Genomic DNA, 27924 nt, shown 5'->3' on the forward strand with positions numbered 1-27924 from the left:
AGTTTCCATGCAAGTTTATTGCGTTTATCAGTTGAAGAAGTGCACAAATCTAGCATAATGTAACTAAAATATGCTTTATGCACTTTTATTTCTAAAGATCTCTTTACAAAACGATGTACTATCGCTGTGGGATTGAATAATTTGCGTGATAAAGCAATAGCAACGTTACATCCTGGGCGAACATTACCTCCTGTTACCCAATAGAAAAAAAATCGTTGGATTTGAAAAAGCTATATTTGCACCTTTAGAAATTGATATTTTGATAAATTTATTTAAGTATTAATTGCTTCCAAGCTGTTTAAATATGTCTAATATAATTACCTTTAGGGTATTTTTGAAAACAAGTAGAAATTTGGTCAATCGTCGATCATCCTAGCTTATCCATTATCCATCACACACTTAAATGTTTTTTCGTCGTTTGATGTTTTGTTTACCGAATTTAGTCGGTAACAGCGTATTTTTACAAAATTTCAATAAAAAATTGATTCTGTAATTTGTAAGAATTATTGACGAAAGCTATAAAAAACTGCAGGACAAACTGAAGAATATTGTAATCGACTCCTTCATCGGGGGCCTCAATGCACAGTGGTTAAAATCGTGTTTCAGTGCATTTTTATAAAAGTAACTTTATTATGCGATTTAGCGCACTGAAATTTTCGAGACATTTTATCAGTAGAATTCCGCTCAATCCAATCCTCAATGATCAATCCCCCTAAAAGTGAGATAAAAAAGTTTTGTTTCCACCTTACAACATAGGTTTATGTCTTCGCAAAAATTGCAGCAAGAGTATTCCTGAAAAACGTTGTTAAAGGCGCCAACCTGGTATTTTCAATATTTTTGTAATTTTTGGAAGTGGAAGTGGCTTCCGTGCCTTCAAAATCACGGTAGAAGCAATCAATAAATAAATGTAAAACTTTCCCACATGAATCAAAGTTCCAATAAACATAAAATTTATATTTGTCCAACGTTTCGACACGGGGTTGGTGTCTTCATCAGGGGAAAAATATTATGTTTGTTCCTTGTCTAATGTTTAGTCTTATTGTTATTGATTGTTATTGTAAGATTAAACATTAGACAAGGAACAAACATAATATTTTTCCCCTGATGAAGACACCAACCCCGTGTCGAAACGTTGGACAAATATAAATCTTGTTTTAATCCTTAAAGACTGCGTAGCCGTTTTGAGTTAAAATAAACATAAAAAACAAAATAGTAGTTTGTGCAACCAGTTGCAAAACTCGATTTTTTCTGCACTCGTAGTATTCATCCAACTCGGCAAGCTTAGTTGGATAAACGTACAACTCTTGCTGAAAAATTATTTTTTTGAAATTGTTGCAAAAACTACTATTAGGGTATCTGTTCCATTATTAATAACATGCACCTATATCCAAAATAAGAAACAAAACAATTAGCGCTCCAATTTTTTGTTTTCGAATGGTATTGATTTGGGTACAATGTATGAATTCAAGGAGCAGTTCCCCTCCTTAACCTGAGAAGGTTTACGCTGGACTGAAAAGCGTAGGTAGCGGAAGTTTTACACTTTATTTTAAGTTGAACACGTCCAATATCTGTCGAGACAAATGAACGGATGTGCGGGTCGGTTTTGAATTTTTTTTCGTGATTTTCAAAAACGAAGAACATTTTGCATCATAATTTGACTCCTCCTTGCGTAGGGTGAGAAACGCTGTCCCATGGCATTTTTTGCTCCGTCCCGGCAGTTTAAAGTGTCGTGAAATATACAACACGATGTTTTCGTGTTGTCGTTTGAAACAAGCGAACCGATTCTCGGCCGCGTAAATGTGCAGCAATGGAAAGCTGCGTAAGGATTTTATTGTTTAGAGTTGCACATGTGGCCAAACACACGCGGTTCTGGTGGTGTTGACAAAGTTAATATGTAGGTACCGCCCCGGTATTGCGTCCGTCCGGAGCGTGTACGCATATTTGTTCTCTGGGATGTTTTGATAACAATGTTCGCACCCGTCGTTGTTTGTAGTAATCGATGCCACTATTCGACAAAAATTGATTTAACACAATTACACATGTCAACGACCGGTCGAGGAATTGCGGCGATTTATGGTTTGCATATTTTGGTAGCTAGGTCAGGGCAGTTTTTGTGGTTGGGAGCGCTTTATGGGTTACGTAGCACTGTTTTATTTATTGTAATACGATTCAAATGCGTATGAAAACGGATTTTTGTTGACAACGAATGTTTATACAGACGCAGTGTTAAATTATTCACAGCAAAAAAAGTTGTTGAATATTACATCGAAATCGCTGCAACCAGCTGAATCCATCGCTTGTTGAATATTACACTGCGCGATGTACTCGACAGTCTGCTGTGTAATAAGCAGAAACGATGTAATTTCTTTCGATGTAATAAATAAAACTACGTAAACGATGCGATGTAACATAATGTGATGTACAACCGTCCGACGTATATATGGATTTTCCACATTGGTATTTTCGGGTTTCAATCATGACTTTATTTTTATTGATACATTGCACATGCAATAATATTTATTTATTCTTATTTTTCTATTATCTATTTCACAGTTACGGAAGAAAATTTATTTTATGTTCACAGCAGATTCTTAGATTGGATTTCACTGCCGGTAACCGGATCACTCATAGACCGGTGGCATTGCACCAAATTGCACGTCGATTGGAAGCCTAGACACAGGTTTTTACTACGAGCCGCTAGTATCAGCCCGCATGATTCGTTGCCCTGATCGGTCTATCCGTAGCAATTAACTGGGATGGTCGTGGGTTCGCGAGTAATCGTAAACACGAAAGCCGATCCGGTGAAATGGCATTGCGACAGGTGGGCAACTTCTCACTTGAAACACGCAGATCACAGCACACATCACATCACAGTCTTTCAAACTTCAGATGCTGAAATACAAAAAAAGTTCAGTTGGGCTAGTAGAAGCGATATTGATTTTAAGACGGTTCATTGAAGAGAATTTATAGTATGTTCTAGCATGTTCTGCTTCAAGGGAACATCCAGAACGCAATGTAAGATTTCTCAGAATTCAGAATGCTTAGAGGAACTATTAGAAGGATTTTCACGGGAAGGATTTCCTGGAAGTTTTTGACATGAAATTCTTTCGAAATGAAGTAGTTCGGTAGTTCGAATCCTTCCCGGTCTCCAAAGGGAATTCTTCTCGGATTTCGAGGAGAATCCTTATCGGATTTCGAAGGAAATCCTTACCGAATTTCGAAGGAAATCCTCACCGGATGCCGCAGGGAATCCTTCTTGAACGGCCTCTAACAATGGTACCTGATATATTAATAGAATTTCGTCGAATGCACAATGGGAATTTATATTCAACGACTGTCCTAGGAATTACGAATGCGATGGCAGGAGTATGTACATATTATCATTGCAACGTATGGTCACATGGCAACGAACTTCCAATAAATCTGTGTGCCGATTGAAATTTAATCAGCAGTGGCGTGATAGATCACTTTCAGCCGTTTGCGACGGCATGGCTGCGTGGGTTGTCGAGAAATGATTTCATGCTGCAAAAATTCTTCAAAGTTTCACCGAAGCTCCGCTGAAGGTCTTCCAGGAATTCCTCCGGTAGTTTCTCCAGGCATTCCTTCGGAAGTTTAGCTATTCTCCCGGAAGTTCTTCCAACGATTCCCCCGAAAGATAACAACATAACTATAACAATTTCTCCAGGGATTCCTCTGGAAGTACAGCAATTCCCTTGGAAATTCCTCCAGCAATTTTCGGGAAGTTCCTCCATGAATTCCTTCAGAAGTCCTCCAGGAATTGCTCCTAAAGTTCCTCTGGAAATTATTTCAAGAATTCCTCCACAAGATCCTTCCGGAAGATCCTCCGAAAGTTGATTCAGGAGTTCCTCCACCAATTCCTCATGAAGTTCTTCCAGGAATTTCTTCGGAAGATCTTGCCGAAATTACTCCGCAAGTTTCTCCAGGAATTTCTCCAGAAATTCCCCCGGAAGCTCCTCCATGAATCCCTCCAGAAGTTCCTCCGAAAGTTCCTATAGGATTTCTCTAGAAGTTCCTTCAGGAATTCGCTAGAATTGTTAAGAAAATTATTTTGAGCTTTTAAGTGGAATGTCTTCACTTGTCATAAGGCGAGTTTGTACAATCCCATTTAATTCCACGACTTAATTGTACCTTGACAGATACGTATTTCGACCTCAACAGTAAGATCGTCCTCAGTGTCTCGTACTGACTCGAGTCAAGTACGAGACACTGAGGACGACCTTACTGTTGAGGTCGAAATACGTATCTGTCAAGGTACAATTAAGTGGTGGAATTAAATGGGATTGTACAAACTCGTCTTATGACAAGTGATTCGCTAGAAGTTCCTACAGGAATTCCTGCGGCATTTTCTCCAGAAGTTCTTTTATGAGTTGCTCCTGAAGTTCTGTCGAGAATTCCTCCAGAATTCTACTTCTACTAGAGGAAGTTCTTTCAGGAATTCCTCCAGAAGTTCTTTCAGGATTTCCTCCGGAAGTTCTTCTAGGACGTATTCCAGAAATTCCTCCGGAAGTTACTTCATGAATTCCTCCGGAAGTTCACCCAGTTCACCAAAAGTTCTTTAAGAACTTCCTCCAGGAATTCATCAGGAAGTCCCTTCATGAATTCCTCCGGAAGTTCATCCAGTTCACCAAAAGTTCTTTAAAGACTTCCCCCAGAAGTTTCTCCGCAAGTTCCCGAGGCAATTCCTCCGAAAGTTCATTCACGAATTCCTCCGGAGCTTCCGTCAGCACGTTCTCCAATAATTCCTCCGGAAGTTGCTCCCTTAATTCCTCCGGGAATTTCTCCGGAAGATCTTACAAGAATTATTCCAGAAGTTCCTCCAAGAATTCCATCAAGAATCCTCCGGAAGTTCATTCAGGGATAGCTCCGGAAGTTGCTCCAAAAATAACTCCGAAAGTTCCACCAGGAATTTCTTCAGTAATTCTGCTACGGAAGTCCCTCCAGGAATTCCTCTGGATGTTCCTCTAGGATTTTTTTCGAAGTTCCTTCAGGAATTTCTCCGGAAGATATTTCAAGATTCTGCCAGGAATCTTCCGAAATTTCATCCAGAGATAGCTCCGGAAGTTTCTCCAGCGATTCCCCCAGAGCATTTTTTGAAGAAAGTCTTGAAGGAACTTCCAGATGAATTCGTGAAAGAACTTTAGGAGGAATTGTCTCAGGAACTTGCGGAGTAACTTCCGGAGGAATTCGTAGAGTAACTTCCGGACGAATTCCTGAAAAAAAAATTCGGAGGCATTTCTGGAGGAAGTTCTTAAGGAACTTCTGGTGAATTCCTGAAATAACTGCCGCAGAAACACCTGAAATAATTGACTGGAGAAAACTTCCTGAAAGAACTTCGGGAGCAACATCTGAAAGAAGTTCTGGAAGAACTTACGGAAAAGTTTCTGGACGAATTTTCGAGAAAATTCCTGGAGGAACTTCTGGAGAAATTTTTGAAAGAACCGGATGTATTCTCTCTGAAGAAACTTTTGGAAGAATTCCTGAATGAGCTTCAGGAAGAATTCCTGACGGAAATTCCGGAAGAATCCCTGGAGGAACTTCCGAAGGAATACCTGGGGAACTTCCAGAGGAATTTCAGAAGAAATTTCCGAAAGAATTCCTGGAGAAATTTCCGAAGGAATCACTGAAGAAATTTTCGGAGGAATTCCTGAAAAGCCTTCGGAAAAATTCCTGGAGGAAATTCCGAAGAAGGAACTTCCAGAGGAGTTTCTGTAGGAATTTACGAAGGAACTCCTGTAGGAACTTTTAAAGGAATTTCTTGAGGAACATTCCTCATGAATTACTGGAGAAGCTTTCAGGTGAAGTTCATGGAGGAACTTTTGAAGGAGTATCAGGAGGAGCTTCCGGAAGAATTTTTAAAGGAACTTTCGGGGGAGTTTCTGGAGGAAGTTCAAAAGTAATTCCCGTAGGAACTTCCGGAGGATTCCCTGGGGGAACTTCCGAAGGAACCCCTGGAGGAACTTCCGTTTTTTGAAAAGACCATTCTTGGTCACAAGTACTTTACCTACCGTTTTGGGACTTCCGGAAGAATTTCTGGACGAACTTCCGGAGGAATTCCTGCATGAACATCCGGAGGAATTCCTGGACGAACATCCGGAGGAATTCCTGGACGAACTTCCGGAGGAATTCCTGGACGAACTTCCGCAAAAGAATTTCTGGACGAACTTCCGGAAGAATTCTTGGAGGAACTTCCGGAGGAATACCTGGAGGAACTTTCGAAGGAATTCTTGGGGAAACTTCCGGAGGAATTCCTGGAGGAACTTTCGGAGGGATTCTTGGAGGAAATTTCGTAGAAATACCTGGAGGAACTTCCGGAGGATTTCCTGGAGAAACTTTCGGAGGAATTCCTGGAGGAACTTCCGGGGGAATTCCTGGAGGAACTTCCGGAGGAATTCCTGGAGGAACTTCCGGAGGAATTCTTGAAGAAACTTCCGGAGGAACTTCCGTAGAAATTCCTGGAGGAACCTCTGTAGGAATTCCTGGAGGAACTTCTGTAGGAATTCCTGGAGGAACTTCCGGAGAAATTCCTGGAGGAACTTCCGGAGGAATTCCTGGAGGAACTTCCGGAGGAATTCCTGGAGGAACTTCCGGAGGAATTCCTGGAGGAACTTCCGGAGGAATTCCTGGAGGAGCTTCCGGAGGAATTCCTGGAGGAACTTCCGGAGGAATTCCTGGAGGAACTTCCGGAGGAATTCCTGGAGGAACTTCCGGAGGAATTCCTGGAGGAACTTCCGGAGGAATTCCTGGAGGAACTTCCGGAGGAATTCCTGGAGGAACTTCCGGAGGAATTCCTGGAGGAACTTCCGGAGGAATTCCTGGAGGAACTTCCGGAGGAATTCCTGGAGGAACTTCCGGAGGAATTCCTGGAGGAACTTCCGGAGGAATTCCTGGAGGAACTTCCGGAGGAATTCCTGGAGGAACTTCCGGAGGAATTCCTGGAGGAACTTCCGGAGGAATTCCTGGAGGAACTTCCGGAGGAATTCCTGGAGAAACTTCCGGAGGAATTCCTGGAGGAACTTCCGGAGGAATTCCTGGAGGAACTTCCGGAGGAATTCCTGGAGGAACTTCCGGAGGAATACCTGTAGGAACTTTCGAAGGAATTCTTGGAGGAACTTCCGGAGGAACTTGCGGAGGAATTCCTGGAGGAACTTCCGGAGGAATTCCTGGAGGAACTTCCGGAGGAATTCTTGGAGAAACTTCCGGAGGAATTCCTGGAGGAACTTCCGGAGGAATACCTGGAGGAACTTTCGAAGGAATTCTTGGGGAAACTTCCGGAGGAATTCCTGGAGGAACTTCCGGAGGAATTCCTGGAGGAACTTCCGGAGGAATTCCTGGAGGAACTTCCGGAGGAATTCCTGGAGGAACTTCCGGAGGAATTCCTGGAGGAACTTCCGGAGGAATTCCTGGAGGAACTTCCGGAGGAATTCCTGGAGGAACTTCCGGAGGAATTCCTGGAGGAACTTCCGGAGGAATTCCTGGAGGAACTTCCGGAGGAATTCCTGGAGGAACTTCCGGAGGAATTCCAGGAGGAACTTCCGGAGGAATTCCAGGAGGAACTTCCGGAGGAATTCCTGGAGCAACTTCCGGAGGAATTCCTGGAGGAACTTCCGGAGGAATTCCTGGAGGAACTTCCGGAGGAATTCCTGGAGGAACTTCCGGAGGAATTCCTGGAGGAACTTCCGGAGAAATTCCTGGAGGAACTTCCGGAGGAATTCCTGGAGGAACTTCCGGAGGAATTCCTGGAGGAACTTCCGGAGGAATTCCTGGAGGAACTTCCGGAGGAATTCCTGGAGGAACTTCCGGAGGAATTCCTGGAGGAACTTCCGGAGGAATTCCTGGAGGAACTTCCGGAGGAATTCCTGGAGGAACTTCCGGAGGAATTCCTGGAGGAACTTCCGGAGGAATTCCTGGAGGAACTTCCGGAGGAATTCCTGGAGGAACTTCCGGAGGAATTCCTGGAGGAACTTCCGGAGGAATTCCTGGAGAAACTTCCGGAGGAATTCCTGGAGGAACTTCCGGAGGAATTCCTGGAGGAACTTCCGGAGGAATTCCTGGAGGAACTTCCGGAGGAATTCCTGGAGGAACTTCCGGAGGAATTCCTGGAGGAACTTCCGGAGGAATTCCTGGAGGAACTTCCGGAGGAATTCCTGGAGGAACTTCCGGAGGAATTCCTGGAGGAACTTCCGGAGGAATTCCTGGAGGAACTTTCGGAGGAATTCCTGGAGGAACTTCCGGAGGAATTCCTGGAGGAACTTCCGGAGGAATTCCTGGAGGAACTTCCGGAGGAATTCCTGGAGGAACTTCCGGAGGAATTCCTGGAGGAACTTCCGGAGGAATACCTGGAGGAACTTCCGGAGGAATACCTGGAGGAACTTCCGGAGGAATACCTGGAGGAACTTCCGGAGGAATACCTGGAGGAACTTCCGGAGGAATACCTGGAGGAACTTCCGGAGGAATTCCTGGAGGAACTTCCGGAGGAATTCCTGGAGGAACTTCCGGAGGAATTCCTGGAGGAACTTCCGAAGGAATTCCTGGAGGAACTTCCGGAGGAATTCCTGGAGGAACTTCCGGAGGAATTCCTGGAGGAACTTCCGGAGGAATTCCTGGAGGAACTTCCGGAGGAATTCCTGGAGGAACTTCCGGAGGAATTCCTGGAGGAACTTCCGGAGGAATTCCTGGAGGAACTTCCGGAGGAATTCCTGGAGGAACTTCCGGAGGAATTCCTGGAGGAACTTCCGGAGGAATTTCTGGACGAAATTCCGGAGTAATACCTGGGCGAATTTCCGGAGGAATTCCTGGACGAACTTCCGGAGGAATTTCTGGACGAAATTCCGGAGTAATACCTGGACGAATTTCCGGAGGAATTCCTGGACGAACTTCCGAAAGAATTCCTGGAGTAACTTCCTGATGAATGTCTGGACGAACTTCCGGAGGAATACCTGAAGGAACTTTCGGTGGAATACCTGGAGGAATTTCCGGAGGAATACCTGGAAGAAATTTCTGGAGGATCTTCCGGGGAAACTTCCAGGGGAATTCCTGGAAGAACATCCAGGGGAATTTTTGGAGGAATTTCCAGAGCAATTCCTGGAGAAATTTTCAGAGGAACTCTTGGAGGAGTTTCCAGAAGAATTCCTGGAGAAACTTCCGGATAAATTTTTGGAGGCTTCACCAGATGAATTCTTAGAGCCGGAGGAATTCTTAAAGGGACTTCCAGTGGAATTCCTGAATGGACTTTCGAAGAAATTCCTGGAGGGACATTTCCAGTTCAAGCGATTGCTGGAACATTAGAAAGATACTAAGTAAGAGAATGCAATTCCAAACCGAATACTATTGGGATTCCGAACTGGAGAAACTGTGGGTCTCCAAATGTAATCTTGCTGCGAATCCGAACGGAATCCTATTTTGATTCCGAAAAGAATCCTTCTACAATTCTGAAATAAATCTTCCTTAGATTACGAACGGAATGATCCACTGGTGAAAGCCAAATTCCGAAAATTTTCAAATTTTCAAAGAACCTTCGATTCTGTTGATATTTTGAAAGGGAATACTTCTATGCTTGTCATAAGACGAGTTTGTACAATCCCATTGAATTCCACCACTTAATTGTATCTTGACAGATACGTATTTCGACTTCAACAGTAAGGCCGTCTTCAGTGTCTCGTACTTAACTCGACTTCAAGTCGAGTCAAGACGGCCTTACTGTTGAGGTCGAAATACGTATCTGTCAAGATACAATTAAGTGATGGAATTCAATGGGATTGTACAAACTCGTCTTATGACAAGTGAAGACATTCCACTAAAAAGCTCAAAATAATTTTCCTAATACTTCTATGTTTCTCTTGATTTTTTGAACGAAATCCTTGCGATTCTGAATGGTATCCTTTTGACATTCCGTTCAGAATCCTTGTGAGATTTCTAACAGTTCTTCTGAGATTTCGAACAGCATCCTTGTTGGATTCCGAACAGAATCTGTCTGCGATTCAGAAAAGATTCCAAAGAATTCCCTTCGAAATCCCAAAAGCATTTTTATCGGAGGAATTCCTGGAGGAACTTCCGGAGGAATTCCTGGAGGAACTTCCGGAGGAATTCCTGGAGGAACTTCCGGAGGAATTCCTGGAGAAACTTCCGGAGGAATTCCTGGAGGAACTTCCGGAGGAATTCCTGTAGGAACTTCCGGAGGAATTCCTGGAGGAACTTCCGGAGGAATTCCTGGAGGAACTTCCGGAGGAATTCCTGGAGGAACTTCCGGAGGAATTCCTGGAGGAACTTCCGGAGGAATTCCTGGAGGAACTTCCGGAGGAATTCCTGGAGGAACTTCCGGAGGAATTCCTGGAGGAACTTCCGGAGGAATTCCTGGAGGAACTTCCGGAGGAATTCCTGGAGGAACTTCCGGAGGAATTCCTGGAGGAACTTCCGGAGGAATTCCTGGAGGAACTTCCGGAGGAATTCCTGGAGGAACTTCCGGAGGAATTCCTGGAGGAACTTCCGGAGGAATTCCTGGATGAACTTCCGGAGGAATTCCTGGAGGAACTTCCGGAGGAATTCCTGGAGGAACTTCCGGAGGAATTCCTGGAGGAACTTCCGGAGGAATTCCTGGAGGAACTTCCGGAGGAATTCCTGGAGGAACTTCCGGAGGAATTCCTGGAGGAACTTCCGGAGGAATTCCTGGAGGAACTCGCGGAGGAATTGCTGGAGGAACTTCCGGAGGAATTCCTGGAGGAACTTCTGGAGGAATTCCTGGAGGAACTTCCGGAGGAATTCCTGGAGGAACTTCCGGAGGAATTCCTGGAGGAACTTCCGGAGGAATTCCTGGAGGAACTTCCGGAGGAATTCCTGGAGGAACTTCCGGAGGAATTCCTGGAGGAACTTCCGGAGGAATTCCTGGAGGAACTTCCGGAGGAATTCCTGGAGGAACTTCCGGAGGAATTTCTGGACGAAATTCCGGAGTAATACCTGGGCGAATTTCCGGAGGAATTCCTGGACGAACTTCCGGAGGAATTTCTGGACGAAATTCCGGAGTAATACCTGGGCGAATTTCCGGAGGAATTCCTGGACGAACTTCCGAAAGAATTCCTGCAGTAACTTCCTGATGAGTGTCTGGACGAACTTCCGGAGGAATACCTAAAGGAACTTTCGGTGGAATACCTGGAGGAATTTCCGGAGGAATACCGGGAAGAAATTTCTGGAGGATCTTCCGGGGAAACTTCCAGGGGAATTCCTGGAAGAACATCCAGGGGAATTTTTGGAGGAATTTCCAGAGCAATTCCTGGAGAAATTTTCAGAGGAACTCTTGGAGGAGTTTCCAGAAGAATTCCTGGAGAAACTTCCGGTTAAATTTTTGGAGGCTTCACCAGATGAATTCTTAGAGCCGGAGGAATTCTTAAAGGAACTTCCAGTGGAATTCCTGAATGGACTTTCGAAGAAATTCCTGGAGGGACATTTCCAGTTCAAGCGATTGCTGGAACATTAGAAAGATACTAAGTAAGAGAATGCAATTCCAAACCGAATACTATTGGGATTCCGAACTGGAGAAACTGCGGGTCTCCAAATGTAATCTTGCTGCGAATCCGAACGCAATCCTACTTTGATTCCGAAAAGAATCCTTCTACAATTCTGAAATAAATCTTCCTTAGATTACGAACGAAATGATCCACTGGTGAAAGCCAAATTCCCAAAATTTTCAAATTTTCAAAGAACCTTCGATTCTGTTGATATTTTGAAAGGGAATACTTCTATGCTTGTCATAAGACGAGTTTGTACAATCCCATTGAATTCCACCACTTAATTGTACCTTGACAGATACGTATTTCGACTTCAACAGTAAGGCCGTATTCAGTGTCTCGTACTTAACTCGACTTCAAGTCTTACTATTGACCTTACTGTTGAGGTCGAAATACGTATCTGTCAAGATACAATTAAGTGATGGAATTCAATGGGATTGTACAAACTCGTCTTATGACAAGTGAAGACATTCCACTAAAAAGCTCAAAATAATTTTCTTAATACTTCTATGTTTCTCTTGATTTTTTGAACGAAATCCTTGCGATTCTGAATGGTATCCTTTTGACATTCCGTTCAGAATCCTTGTGAGATTTCTAACAGTTCTTCTGAGATTTCGAACAGCATCCTTGTTGGATTCCGAACAGAATCTGTCTGCGATTCAGAAAGGATTCCAAAGGATTCCCTTCGAAATCCCAAAAGCATTTTTATCGGAATTGAATAAGGACTTGCTTCTAAATATTAAAACGATTCGTTTTAGGAATCCCAAAACGATTATGAAAGGATTACTTTCGGAATTATAATAAAATTCCTACCACAATCCCGAAAGGATTCGTTTCACACTCGCAGGATTCCTTACGATTTTTTTAAAAGATTCCTTGCAAAATCTCTCTCTTGGGGACTTTCTTAGTTCTTTGGAATCCCAAAATATTAAAGTACAAAATACAAGGTGATTATGCCAACAAAAAAACACAGTCAATTCAACAAAATATGCCAATTCAATTATATAGGTCTAGATTGCTAGCTCAATAATAACTATATTTATAATAGAAAATATTTCTTACATACCCAGTGCTCTTAAGTTACTCTGGCAAAGCGGTAAAAAGATAACCGCTAGTTCAGTGCCATGCTGATAACGGAAAGATGTTGTCCTTCTTGCCTCGACCTTATAAAGCCTGATTGGTTCTGTTCTGCGACGAGAAGCGGTTCGAGCAACACAGCACCTGAATAGCGAAACATCCAGAAGTATGCTAAAATTAAAGAAATATTTTAAATATTTACATTAAACTGCAACCATTTTAACAATATATCGTGCGGAAACACAACTTAGTTAACAACACAGTTTAGTTAATGAGAAGACAACCGAGCAAAAGCCTGAAGGATGATCTCAGTTCTTTCAGCCATGATAAAACTCAACTCAAGTTCCGGTTCTCAAGAGAGAAACAAAATAGAATAATCCCATTTTCAATCTCCAATATACATACTTAATCTATTCCCTCTTGTAAAACCGGATTCAATAGATTTCATTCAACAATTTTTTTTGCTACCTTAATTTGTTGCTAAATTAAACGACGTTTACTTAAATAATAATTGCAACAATATTCCACCAAAAAGTGGGTACTCACGTGGTAAGGCTGGCAGAGCGGAGTGGGTCATACCAGGGATGAGCTGGTGTTCCTTGAAGTTGATATTATCGAATGCCATTGCTTGATTAGTTTCGTAATAGAACGGAGCTCCAAGAAAACGAAATGTAGTCACGTACCAACAAGCCTGTCGCGGGATTGTCAACTCAATGACCGTTACTGCCGCCTAGGATGTATCCGCTATCTATCGTCAGTTTACTGCCGTCGGTTTCTTGTGTTCCATCGTCATCTACAATTTCATCGACTTCTTTCTAGGTTAGTGGGTTTTTGGGCCATCCATGTCCGGTTTACCATCGTCCAATCCTGAATCCTTGCCCGGGGGCTTATGCGTAGTCTCAAAATTTTTAGTCGCCTGAACGGGAATGTTTCTTCTCCCATGTCTGACTTGCTATCGTCGTTCATCCCAATCATGCCGTTTTCAACGGGTCGTTTCTTGGCCTTCTGGTGGGGACAATTACCGATAGATAATACACTTTTTTTTGTATCTCTGGCACATTGGAATCTGGTTCCGATGGTAGTGTTTATGTGGCCACTCGCTTCACCTCATTGACGGATTGTTCACTTGATTCCTCTTTCTCGGGTGGAATAATTCATGTAAAACCGGATCCGACGCAAATACGATGTCGATCTATACAGGATGGAACGGAGGTTAAATTAGAAAGTTTTTTCATGTTTTTTCAATTCACAAAGTACTCACCCATTTTTCAGAAATTACCACGAAGAACTTAAAAACGTACTACTTAGTGTTTTCAACTTGGTTTTCAATTAAAGACGCTACAGTGACTTTAATATCAATACATATTAGATTCTGATCTGCTACCAAACAAAAATCGCAGTCAGAAACAAAATGGCACATTTCGGTTCCTCAAAGTGCGCGAACGAAAAATGAGAAGTGTTGCTAGATTGAAAATTATATCATCAACCAACACAATATTACATTTAATTTGTGTAATATGACACAAATTAAATAGCATCAACTGGTTGCATATAATTCTGTGTAATATTCACCATTTTACCATTTGAATATTACACAGTTGCAATGTAATGGAATTTGGTGAATTTGATTTCAGTGTAATATCCAGCTGATGTAATATTACATCGAAATGGATGATAATATGCATTCAAATCCCTACGTTACATCGGTTTTTTCGTACATTGCTTCGATTACATCGGTGGATATTACATTATTTTTTGCTGTGTTGTTGTTGATTAATTTTGTTAAAAATAAGGATTATTTTGACAGGGTTTTATAAAGTTTCCCTAAAGGATCGTACAATATTTTTGAATTTGCTCGAATCGCTCTCTAATGTTGGATTAGTTTCGAATCTCGAAAATTGGCTATTTCGTTATTCATCGTTAAAAAAATCACATCTGTACTATCAAACAACTGCCAATATTACCAAGCCAATAATATGGAAAAAATTATCAACCTGAGTATTAGCTTCTCTGATAACAATTTTTACGTCATACATTGTGACACTCTCCATAGGCTCTATCGAGTATTCATGAGACATGTCTGTTTGGGAGCTGGTCCTTACCTTCCTTCAGACGTAGACTGTGTTTGGATGGTTGGTTGATGATTTCTGGTAGCTGGGATAGACACAAGCTTTAGTGGATTTTGGCGGCATTCTGTTACTTATCCCTGTGGGTGTTTCGGTAGGTTTCTTTCCAGTTTTGTCCACAACAAAACTTCAATGTTCAACACAATTTATTTATTGTTCACTAGTCGACCCGGCAGACGTTGTCCTGCATAGTAGGCGAAAATGCGCGTTGAAAACGCCCCATGCGACATTCCCATACAAATCTTTGTTTTAGTTTTTCACAATTTACTCAACTTTAGTCATGATTTTTGTAGGAAGAACTATCATATAATCCCGTCGGAAACGCAAACGAACATATCTGCTGAAGGAATGAAGAAAATCCATCCAGCCGTTTTAGAGTTATGCGGATACGAACACAGACTATTTCATTTTTATTATATAGAAGATTACACATTACATTCGCAACACAAACTACTGCACTGCATTTATTCAATCTAAACATTTATTCTTGCCTTAAGTTTCCATAGATTTTAGTTTCAGACCCCGTCTGATCCGAAAGGCAACGTATTTAACTTAACACTATTATAGTGTTGACTTCGTGTCGGGGTAAGCTGCAATCGGCTTCAAGGTTCCCCCAAACACACGCGACAGGACAGTCACGACGCGATTTTATCGCCTGGCGACAGCGATTCTGTCGACGTTGATGTGGAAGCGTAAATAGATATATCATTGCCTGCAGCGACCAAGCTATAGAATCGCGGCGACTAGTTGTCGCCGTCGCTGCGATGAAATCGCTTAGGTCTGGGGGAGCCTTCATCCTTCTTATGAAGCGATTCACAATTGAGCTCGTACACAACAAGGGGTGCATCGATTGTTTGGTCGTTGATCCATAGACAGTATAGTTAGGTATTCAAATTTTGATTTTTTCGCTTCTTTATGCTTAAACGATGACATTTGCCATATTAATAATCATCCTAAGTTTCTAGCTAATTTAGTTGTAATTGGACTGAGCACGCACAGTTTGAAGTTTGGATGAAAATGACTATGATAACAGTAACTTTTGACAAAATTCGTTCCACAACGTTGTCCTTTAAGATCTAAAAATATATGAATACGTTGACAACATAGAAAAATCAGCAAAGGAAAATATCGTCTTTGTTGCGAAACGATTTGGTGCTGGGATGACAAGTTATTAGCCTGTTTTGGCTCAATTTAGGAAATGGGCATTCCGGAGGTCTCCAAGATTGTGGCTGGAATAATCCCGAGTGGCCCTCAAAATATCATTCCCAGCATTGTTTTGTGAAATCATGGAATTTGAGGTGTCCCACTACCTGCTTTGGCTCAAATTTGGAAATTGTCACCCGCGCAGAAGCCATGAACAGAATAACAAAACATGATACGGACTTGATTGATATAAGAGATAAAAGAACAGACATCAATATTAAAAGTTTGCACCGAAATATCATTTAAATATCAAGATATGCTATGGATAGAAACAAACTAATGGCACATGATATTGATCACATATAACAAATAGCACAACTTGATATCATCATAATATTTCAGTGCAAAATATTGATATTGTCGTCTGATCTTTTATCTCTTATATCAATCATGTCCATATCGTATTTTGCTGTGTTATCAACATTTGATTTTATTGAGCTATTTTCGTCTACTCGGGCACTTCTTGCGGGAACAATAATTCTGGAACCGTACTGAGGACTATCAGTATGAAGCAAAAGTTGGGATCAATTAGGATCGTAGGCAACTTGTTGCCAAGGAATCGGTTAAGAAATGTGGTTTTTACAGCAGTTTTATTTTTTGAAAAGCCTTCCCTGGTCTCAGGGGGTACCTGAGACAAAAATGCATGATGGCGGATATTGTATTGAACTTCAAAATAAAAATGATGAAAAAATCATTGATTTTCAATCTTAACACAGTTGTGATACAATTATTCATAATGTGCTTGTTGAATAATTCACAATGTCAACTTTTTAGAGGAACTACCATCCGAAGCGGCTTGTTTTGGTACTTTGAGAGTTCCTTTTAGCATAATAAATAACAAAGTGGAGCACAACGCGGGTTTTCTTCGAAATTGAGGCTTCGTCATCCACAACACATTTTGGCACATACACCCAGGTTTTTTTTTACGCCGTTGGAGTTCATTAACTTCTCGGTTAACTAGAATTTTTAGAGCTTTTCAAATACCATCTAATTTTTCTTTGATTTTTTGTGAATTTTTTCATGGGGTTAACTCATTGTTTCATTGACGCTGAAGGTCTTAAACGACTAAAACCATACCGTGTAAAAAAAACCTGGGTGTAGATGCTGTTTGAAATCCTTGAATTAAACATCGGCAAAACATACTTTTGCATATAAACAATAAGTACGGATCCATAAAAAAATGAAAAACGATCCATAAACAACATCTGAATGTTCCGTAATATGCTACTAGAAATCCATAAAATATTTCAGGAGATTCCATAAAGAATAATTTTTTGATCCATAACTAAGCTAAAATTGAGCAATTAATAGGAAAATATGTTCCATTAACATGATTAAAAAAAAAAACAATACAATTCTTGCTATTTTCCCATGAACGTATGACAAAAGACCCATAAATCTTTGGAAAATGATCCATAAAAAACTATATTTTGATCCATAAAAATTCAAATTTGCACCATTTTTATCGTGATGATGATCCATGATTTCAATGATATGATCCATAATTCTAGCCATTTGATCCATAACTTTGTTCAAATGATCCATAGTTTGGTTGATATGATCCATAAATTTTGCTAAATGATCCATAGATTTTAAAACATGTGTGGATCAATAATTATAGTTTAATTGGCCTTCTTTCAAAGCATGGTGGATCACATTATCAAAATTATGGACCATATGACCAAAATTATGGATCATCAGGAAAATTAAAATTGCGCAAATTTGAATTTGATCATAATATAGTTTTTATGGATCATTTTCCATGGATTATGGATCATAATATATTTTTTTATGGAATTTCCCGAACTATTTTATGGATTTATTATAGCGTTGTATGGAACATTCAGATGTTATTTACGGATCGTTTTTCATTTTTTTATGGATCGTTTTTGCACATTGAACGGTGCAAAGTAAGGGCTGCTTTAAACATCAATGTCTCAGTTCTAGAGTTGAAAAATATACCTTCGGACCATAACTGGATTTAAAAACAATGTTAAGTGGGAAGTATCGTGATGTAACGAAATCCGTACAACACTTAAATTCGTTCACTTTATGAAATATCTATGTATAAAAAGTGGTGTTTGAAGTAAATAATTGATAAAAAAAACTATCTTATTCTGTTCAAATACTTGACAGTAAACTCTTTTGCCATTGAAGTAAAAAGTAGACTTTGAAATTAAAACACAAATCAAAAACAAATCGATACCCAGTAAACGCAAAGTTTCTTGTGTCATATGTTTGCGTGTTGACCATAATTGTATCATAATGACTGTACTTAAACTGCAAATCGCAATGAATAGAGTAGGTATGATCAGCGCAATATATATCAAATGGATCCCTTCTCAAGGTGCGTATATTGAACTATCAAAGCGATGTTCCAGTGAACTGGTCTGCTTTTAACCCTTATGTGAGTGACGGGGTACCCGGGTACCCATTATGATATTGAAAGTTAAATAACTTTTTGTAGATAAGTTCGAATACTATGAAACTTTCTGACATCTCGTAGAATGTTGATACGAAGCGATGGGCAAAGTTTAAGGTCCAGGTTGCGATTAGAGCGCTTATTAGGGGTCGAAAGCTATTTATACCCCTTAAACGGGTGACGGGGTACCCGGGTACCCAATCATATAACAGAGGGCCTGTATATTTATATGAGTGTATGATTTTATGAATCTTTGCGTATGTCACTGGGACAAAGGCTCCTCAAGTGCATGTACATATTTTTGGAGGTGTGTGTGTTTTAGAGGCCACCGGGTGGCCACCTGGAAGATCCGGAACATCCGTAAAAATGGTCAATTCGTAAATTCCATCGTACAGCGACGGGATTTTTTTAGAATTATTTTTTACTGAACCCTGAGTATGGAATTGATGATTCGACCTACATACGGACCATTGTGTCCACTGGGTGGTCCCCTGGAAGATCCGGAACATCCGTAAAAATGATCAATTCGTAAATTCCATCGTACAGTGACGGGCCTTTTTTAGAATAATTTTTTGCTGAACCCTGAGTAAGGAATTGATGCTTCGACCCACATAAGGACCAGAGTGTCCACTGGGTGGTCCCCTGGAAGATCCGGAACATCCGTAAAAATGGTCAATTCGTAAATTCCATCATACAGCGACGGGATTTTTTTAGAATTATTTTTTACTGAACCCTGAGTATGGAATTGATGATTGGACCTAGAAACGGACCATTGTGTCCACTGGGTGGTTCCCTGGAAGATCTGGAGCATCCGTAAAAATAGTCAATTCGTAAATTCTATCGTAGAGCGACGGGATTTTTTAATAATTATTTTCTGACGAGTCCTGAGTATGGAATTAATGCTTTGACCTACACACGGACCATTATGTCCACTGGGTGGTCCCCTGGAAGATCCGGAACATCCGTAAAAATGGTCAATTCGTAAATTCCATCGTACAGCGACGGGACTTTTTTAGAATTATTTTTTGCTGAACCCTGAGTATGGAATTGATGCTTCGACCTACATACGGACCATTGTGTCCACTGGGTGGTCCCCTGGAAGATCCGGAACATCCGTAAAAATGGTCAATTCGTAAATTCCATCGTACAGCGACGGGATTTTTTTAGAATTATTTTTTGCTGAACCCTGAGTATGGAATTGATGATTGGACCTACATACGGACCATGGTGTCCACTGGGTGGTCCCTTGGAAGATCCGGAACATCCGTAAAAATGGTCAATTCGTAAATTACATCATACAGCGACGGGATTTTTTTAGAATTATTTTCTGACGAGTCCTGAGTATGGAATTAATGGTTTGACCTACACACGGACCATTATGTCCACTGGGTGGTCCCCTGGAAGATCCGGAACATCCGTAAAAATGGTCAATTCGTAAATTCCATCGTACAGTGACGGGACTTTTTTAGAATAATGTTTTGCTGAACCCTGAGTAAGGAATTGATGATTGGACCTACATACGGACCATTGAGACCACTGGGTGGTCCCCTGGAAGATCCGGAACATCCGTAAAAATGGTCAATTCGTAAATTCCATCATACAGCGACGGGATTTTTTTAGAATTATTTTTTACTGAACCCTGAGTATGGAATTGATGATTGGACCTACATACGGACCATTGTGTCCACTGGGTGGTCCCTTGGAAGATCCGGAACATCCGTAAAAATGGTCAATTCGTAAATTCCATCGTAGAGCGACGGGATTTTTTTAGAATTATTTTCTGACGAGTCCTGAGTATGGAATTAATGATTTGACCTACACACGGACCATTATGTCCACTGGGTGGTCCCCTGGAAGATCCGGAACATCCGTAAAAATGGTCAATTCGTAAATTCCATCGTACAGTGACGGGACTTTTTTAGAATAATGTTTTGCTGAACCCTGAGTAAGGAATTGATGATTGGACCTACATACGGACCATTGTGTCCACTGGGTGGTCCCCTGGAAGATCCGGAACATCCGTAAAAATGGTCAATTTGTAAATTCCATCATACAGCGACGGGATTTTTTTAGAATTATTTTTTACTGAACCCTGAGTATGGAATTGATGATTGGACCTACATACGGACCAGAGTGTCCACTGGGTGGTCCCCTGGAAGATCCGGAACATCCGTAAAAATGGTCAATTCGTAAATTCCATCATACAGCGACGGGATTTTTTTAGAATTATTTTTTACTGAACCCTGAGTATGGAATTGATGATTGGACCTACATACGGACCATTGTGTCCACTGGGTGGTCCCCTGGAAGATCCGGAACATCCGTAAAAATGGTCAATTCGTAAATTCCATCGTAGAGCGACGGGATTTTTTAATAATTATTTTCTGACGAGTCCTGAGTATGGAATTAATGATTTGACCTACACACGGACCATTATGTCCACTGGGTGGTCCTCTGGAAGATCCGGAACATCCGTAAAAATGGTCAGTTCGTAAATTCCATCGTACAGCGAAGGGACTTTTTTAGAATTATTTTTTGCTGAACCCTGAGTATGGAATTGATGCTTCGACCTACATACGGACCATTGTGTCCACTGGGTGGTCCCCTAGAAGATCCGGAACATCCGTAAAAATGGTCAATTCGTAAATTCCATCATACAGCGACGGGATTTTTTTAGAATTATTTTTTACTAAACCCTGAGTATGGAATTGATGATTGGACCTACATACGGACCATTGTGTCCACTGGGTGGTCCCCTGGAAGATCCGGAACATCCGTAAAAATGGTCAATTCGTAAATTCCATCGTACAGTGACGGGACTTTTTTAGAATTATTTTTTGCTGAACCCTGAGTAAGGAATTGATGCTTCGACCCACATAAGGACCAGAGTGTCCACTGGGTGGTCCCCTGGAAGATCCGGAACATCCGTGAAAATGGTCAATTCGTAAATTCCATCGTACAGCGAAGGGATTTTTTTAGAATTATTTTTTACTGAACCCTGAGTATGGAATTGATGATTGGACCTACATACGGATCATTGTGTCCACTGGGTGGTCCCCTGCAAGATCCGGAACATCCGTGAAAATGGTCAATTCGTAAACTCCATCGTAGAGCGACGGGATTTTTTAATAATTATTTTCTGACGAGTCCTGAGTATGGAATTAATTATTTGACATACACACGGACCATTATGTCCACTGGGTGGTTCCCTGGAAGATCCGGAACATCCGTAAAAATGGTCAATTCGTAAATTCCATCATACAGCGACGGGATTTTTTTTAGAATTATGTTTTGCCCAACCCTGAGTATGGAATCGATGCCTTGACCTATATAGGGACCATTGTGTCCACTGAGTGCTCCCCTGGAAGATCCGGAACATCCGTAAAAATGGTCAATTCGTAGATTCCATCGTACAGCGACGGAATTTTTTTAGAATTATTTTTTGCTGAGCTATGAGTATGGAATTAATGCTTTTACCTACACACGGACCATTTTGTTCACTGGGTGGTCCCCTGGAAGATCCGGAACATCCGTAAAAATGGTCAATTCGTAATTACATCGTAAAGCGACGTGATATTTATTAGAAGCAATCTCTGCCGCAACATGAGTATGGAATTGATGCTTTGAGCCACATGCGGACCATAGTGTCCACTGGGTGGTCCTCTGGAAGATCCGGAACATCCGTAAAAATGGTCAATTCGCAAACTGAAGCGACGTCACGCTGGGGTCATTAGACTTCTAGATAGCTATAGTATAGTGAACCTATCTCAAATCAACGGCATATTGAATGAGAACAACCGTTCTTTAGATCTCTGTTTTGTTAGCGGCCGCGACTTTGCTCCCTTTATTTGTTCAGCACCAACAGCTCTAGTCAAAGACGTTCCTCATCATCCTCCATTACTGATTAGTATCGAGAATGTTGTTCGTGAGAATACCACCAATTCATCCCTTGTACAATACGACTTTCGGAAAGCCGACTACGATAGTATCGGTAGTGTACTGGCTAATGTTGACTGGAATCATATTCTAAACCCCGTGGACGTCAACCTCGCCGCACAAACTCTTTCTCACGTCTTGGCATATGTCATTGATAGACACATCCCTAAAAATATTGTCCGAGGCGATTCTCGAATTCCGTGGATGACTAAAGATCTTCGCTTTCTGAAAGGATAAAAAAAAGCCGCTCTAAAAAGGTTCACTAGATTCCGTACACTGCCACTTAAACGTCATTATGTGAAACTTAACTACGAGTATAAGCGTTTGAGTAGCTCCCTCTTTCAACGCTATCAAAGGGGAATTCAACGGAAGTTCAAATCGAATCCTAGATCTTTTTGGAAGTATGTGAATGAACAACGCAAGGAGGTCGACCTTCCCTCTACCATGTTTTTCAATGGTGAATCGGCAAGCACAACACAACAAATTTGCAAGCTGTTCGCCGCCAAATTTGCCAGCGTATTCGAAATCGGGAGTATATCCGTAGATCAGATTTCCACAGCAGTGGCTAACGTTCCCTTGGCCAACCAAACTCTTAGTTTTGTTGATGTTGATAGAGAAAGAATCATGAAAGCCGCTTCGCAGCTTAAATCTTCTTATAAGCTAGGACCGGATGGCGTTCCATCGATTTTTTTGAAGAAATGCATTTCCTGGCTGCTGGATCCGCTGCTTAAAGTATTCCAGTGCTCTTTCGCGACCACCCAGTAGACACAATGGTCCGTATGTAGGTCGAAGCATCAATTCCATACTCAGGGTCAGGCTTGTAAAATGTCATCTGCATGTCATTTGACTAATTTGTTAATAACTTTCTTCAGAAGTAAAATTCACATCATAATTTAAGATGTACTCATAAAGCTTGAGTAGGGCTATATTTTTGTTCAAGGGTACATTGCTCTAAATATAACATCTAAGGCTGGAGAGTGAAAACTCTTCAAAATGTCACGTGTCATTTGACATAATGTCATTTGAATGACATTTTGCCTCCCACGCCTCAGATTACATATTTACAGCAATGTCTTGTTAGACAAAGTTGTAGGCACATTTAAGCGCTATAAGTTCGTCATATATCAAGAATCAATAGCTAACTTCTGAAAAAAGTTTCGGAAAAATTATACAAACAAATGCAAATGACATTTTACAACACTGCTCAGGGTTCAGCAAAAAAAACCTTCTAAAAAAGTCCCGTTGCTCTACGATGGAATTTACGGATTAACCATTTTTACGGATGTTCCGGATCTTCCAGGGGACCACCCAGTGGACACAATGGTCCGTATGTAGGCCAAAGCATCGATTCCATACTCAGGGTTCGGCAGAAAATGGTTCTAAAAAAATCCCGTCGCTTTACGATGGAATTTACGAATTGACCATTTTTACGGATGTTCCGGATCTTCCAGGGGACCACCCAGTGTACACAATGGTCCGTATGTAGGTCGAAGCATCAATTCCATACTCAGGGTTCAGCAAAAAATAATTTATAAAAAATCCCATCGCTGTACGATGGAATTTACGAATTGACCATTTTTACGGATGTTCCGGATCTTCCAGGGGACCACCCAGTGGACACAATGGTCCGTATGTAGGTCGAAGCATCAATTCCATACTCAGGGTTCAGCAAAAAAAAACCTTCTAAAAAAGTCCCGTCGCTCTACGATGGAATTTACGGATTGACCATTTTTACGGATGTTCCGGATGTTCCAGGGTACCACCCAGTGGACACAAAGGCAGGAAGTGGGTCAAAGCATCAATTCCCTACTCAGGGTTCAGCAGACAATGTTGCTAAAAAAATCCCGTCGCTGTACGATGGAATTTACGAATTGACCATTTTTACGGATGTTCCGGATCTTCCAGATTACCACCCGGTGGCCTCTGAATTCACACAGTTCTCTGAAACTACACTCACACACAAGCGCATACATAGACACAGCGATACACACCAACATACACACATACAAACACCCACAGACACATAAATGCCCATTGTAAGGCAGTTGGGTACCCGGGTACCCCGTCACCCGTTTACGGTGGGAAAAATCGTCACTCACATAAGGGTTAAACATTCAGTCTAAAAATAGCTGTACGAATTTTGATATTTTGATTCGAAATCAATTCACGAGAAACGGATTTTTTTTATTGTCTTTATTAAGGAGACTTCCAGAATTTGAATTCAGCAGATGTTGATTTTGTTTATTATTTTAAAATGTTTTTCGTAGTTTTTAATGCGTAAAAATGGATGTCGTATCAAGGAAGACTTTTACATGTGCACGAGCGCAGAGTCCCAAATGGTATCACGCTTGTGATGCGAACATCATTTATTATTTATTTATTCAGACTAAAGCCGAAGTGGTCTGTGCGGTATATAAGAGTCTACTCCATTCGGCTCGGTCCATGGCTACACGTCGCCAACCACGCAGTCTACGGAGGGTCCGCAAGTCATCTTCCACCTGATCGATCTACCTTGCCCGCTGCGCACCTCGCCTTCTTGTGTCCGTCGGATCGTTGTCGAGAACCATTTTCACCGGGTTACTGTCCGACATTCTGGCTACGTGCCCGGCCCACAGCAGTCGTCCGATTTTCACGGCGTGAACGATGGATGGTTCTCCCAATAGCTGATGCAACTCGTGGTTCATTCGCCTCCTCCATGTACCGTCCGCCATCTGCACCCCACCATAGATGGTACGCAGCACTTTCCTTTCGAAAACTCCGAGTGCGCGTTGGTCCTCCACGAGCATCGTCCAGGTCTCGTGTCCGTAGAGGACTACCGGTCTAATGAGCGTTTTGTAGATTGTCAGTTTGGTACGGCGGCGAACTCTATTCGAACGGAGCGTCTTGCGGAGTCCAAAGTACGTACGATTTCCAGCCACTATGCGTCTCTGAATTTCTCTGCTGGTATCATTTTCGGCAGTCATAAGTGAACCCAAGTACACAAATTCTTCTACCACCTCGATTTCGTCACCACCGATGCAAACTCGCGGTGGGTGGCTCACATTGCCTTCTCTTGAACCTCTTCCTATCATGTACTTCGTCTTCCACGTGTTAATGACTAGTCCGATCCGCTTGGCTTCCCTCTTCAGTCTGATGTAGGCTTCCTCCATCTTCTCAAAGTTACGTGCCATAATATCTATGTCGTCGGCGAAGCCAAATAACTGGACGGACTTATTGAAAATTGTACCACTCGTGTTAATCTCTGCTCTTCGTATTACCCCTTCCAAAGCGATGTTGAACAGCAGACACGAAAGACCATCACCTTGCCGTAACCCTCTGCACGTTTCGAAGGGACTCGAGAATGCCTCTGAATCTTGAACTACGCACATCACCCGATCCATCGTCGCTTTGATCAACCGTGTCAGTTTATCCGGAAATCCGTGTTCGTGCATTAGCTGCCATAGCTGGTCCCGATCGATTGTATCATATGCGGCTTTGAAGTCGATGAATAGATGATGTGTGGGCACCTTGTATTCGCGGCAATTTCTGCAGTACTTGGCGAAAGGCGAACACCTGGTCCGTGGTTGAGCGCTTACTCATAAAACCCTCCTGGCACTGCCCCACGAACTCCCTTGCAATTGGTGCTAGTCGACGGCATAAAATTTGGGAGAGTACCTTGTAGGCAATTTGATTGCGCGGTAGTTGCTACAATCCAGCTTATCGCCCTTTTTGTAGATGGGACACGCGACACCTTCCATCCACTCCTGCGGCAAGGCTTCCTCCTCCCAAATCTTGGTAATGACCCAGTGCAGCGCTCTAGCCAGTGCCTCACCACCGTGTTTAAACCGCTCTCCTGGTAGTTGGTCAACCCCAGGGGCCTTGTTGTTCTTCAGCCGGCCAATCTCCTCCTGGATTTCCTGGAGATCCGGAGCCGGAAGTTGCATGTCCTGCGCGCATTCTCCCAGGTCCATCACCATACCGCCATCTTCGTCTGCCACATCGCCATTCAGGTGTTCTTCGTAGTGCTGCCGCCACCTTTGGATCACCTCACGCTCGTTCGTTAGAAGGTTCCCGTTTATATCCTTACACATATCAGGCTGTGGCACGTGGCCCTTACGTGAACGATTTAACTTCTCATAAAATTTTCGTGTGTTATTAGCGCGGTACAGTTGCTCCGTCTCTTCACGGTATCGATCTTCCTGCTGGTGCTTTTTCCTCCGGAAAATCGAGTTTAGTCTGTTCCGCGTTCGTTTATATCGTGCCTCGTTCGCCCTCGTGCGGTGTTGCAACAATCTCGCCCATGCTGCATTCTTCTCTTCTACTAACTGCTCACATTCGCCGTCATATCAATCGTTCTTCTGATCCGTGGGCACCGTGCCAAGTGCAGCGGTTGCGGTGCTACCAATGGCGGATCGAATATCTCTTCAGCCATCTTCAAGAGACGCTGCGCCTAGCTGCTCTTCTGTTGGGAGTGCCACTTCCAGCTGCTACGCGTATTATTGGGCTAATCTACCGTCTTGTAGCTGCCCAATGTTAAGTCGCGGCGTCCGACTTCAACGCGTGTTGTACACCGTCGAGAGTTTTGAGCGCAGGCATACTGCAACGAGGTAGTGGTCGGATTCAATATTCGCACTGCGGTAAGTGCGGACGTTCGTGATGTCGGAGAAGAATTTACCGTCGATTAGAACGTGGTCGATTTGGTTTTCCGTTTCTTGGTTAGGTGATCTCCATGTGGCCTTGTGGATATTTTTGCGGGGAAAGAAGGTGCTTCGGACTACCATTCCGCGGGAGGCTGCGAAGTTTATGCATCGTTGGCCGTTGTCATTCGATACGGTGTGCAGACTATCCGGTCCGATGACCGGTCTATACATTTCCTCCCTTCCTACCTGAGCGTTCATGTTACCGATTACGATTTTGACGTCCCGCAGTGGGCATCCATCGTATGTCTGCTCCAGCTGCGCATAGAACGCTTCTTTCTCGTCGTCGGGTCTCCCTTCGTGTGGGCAGTGCACGTTGATGATGCTATAGTTGAAGAAACGACCTTTTATCCTCAGCTTGCACATCCTTGCGTTGATTGGCTGCCACCCAATCACACGATGGCGCATCTTACCCAGCACTATGAAGCCGGTTCCCAGCTCGTTTGTGGTGCCACAGCTTTGGTTGAAGGTAGCCGCTCGATGCCCGCTTTTCCACGTTTTCTGTCCTGTCCAGCAAATCTCCTGCAGCGCCACGACGTCGAAGTTGCGGGGATGTAATTCATCGTAGATCATCCTGTTGCAACCTGCGAAACCTAGCAACTTACAGTTCCATGTTCCAAGCTTCCAATCGTGATCCTGTATTCGTCGTCTAGTTCTTTGCCAATTATATCGAGTCGCATTATCTCTTATATTGTTCGTAATGATTGGTTTTCCAGGCGGATTATTGGGCCTGCGCAATCCTCCTGTCTTGTCGGAGGGTCGTCGTGTCAAGGCTGTTTAGCGTCCCACCTAACAGGACTTGTGCGCTTTGAGCGACACACGGTCGCTTTGGTGGGGCCTACTTGCGGATACATGCAGCTTTTTATAGGAATTCAACAGGGCCCACTGTCAAACCCCACCACATCCTAGGCAAGCCCCACAACTCGCAGATGGCCTGGGGAGGGATCGTCATGCCCTTGGGACGA

The 27924-nt window shown here is 42.6% G+C and overlaps 3 protein-coding genes and 1 long non-coding RNA gene across 5 annotated transcripts in view; 2 read left to right on the forward strand and 2 right to left on the reverse strand.

Moving 5' to 3' along the window:
- The window catches only part of LOC134209478 (uncharacterized), a 355913-nt gene that overhangs the window by 14518 nt on the left and 313471 nt on the right, over positions 1-27924 (forward strand). The window lies entirely within an intron of this gene.
- LOC134209067 (uncharacterized) overlaps positions 1-27924 on the forward strand; it is a 43362-nt gene that overhangs the window by 2718 nt on the left and 12720 nt on the right. The gene's annotated exons all lie outside the window — the stretch shown is intronic.
- Positions 2505-14153, reverse strand: LOC134214609 (uncharacterized). The gene is made up of 4 exons (XR_009979849.1): positions 13858-14153; positions 13143-13788; positions 12586-12767; positions 2505-2892 (listed from the first exon to the last, which is right to left on the reverse strand). It is a non-coding gene; the product is annotated as an uncharacterized LOC134214609 (long non-coding RNA).
- LOC134218533 (sericin-2-like) lies at positions 10338-10916 on the reverse strand (the record flags this gene model as incomplete). The annotated part of the gene is made up of 1 exon (XM_062697656.1): positions 10338-10916. A coding segment is annotated over one exon (579 nt), but the record flags the coding sequence as incomplete, so codon positions are not given.

This window comes from Armigeres subalbatus, chromosome 2 (assembly GCF_024139115.2).
Source record: "Armigeres subalbatus isolate Guangzhou_Male chromosome 2, GZ_Asu_2, whole genome shotgun sequence".
Classification (NCBI taxonomy): Eukaryota; Metazoa; Arthropoda; class Insecta; order Diptera; family Culicidae; genus Armigeres; species Armigeres subalbatus.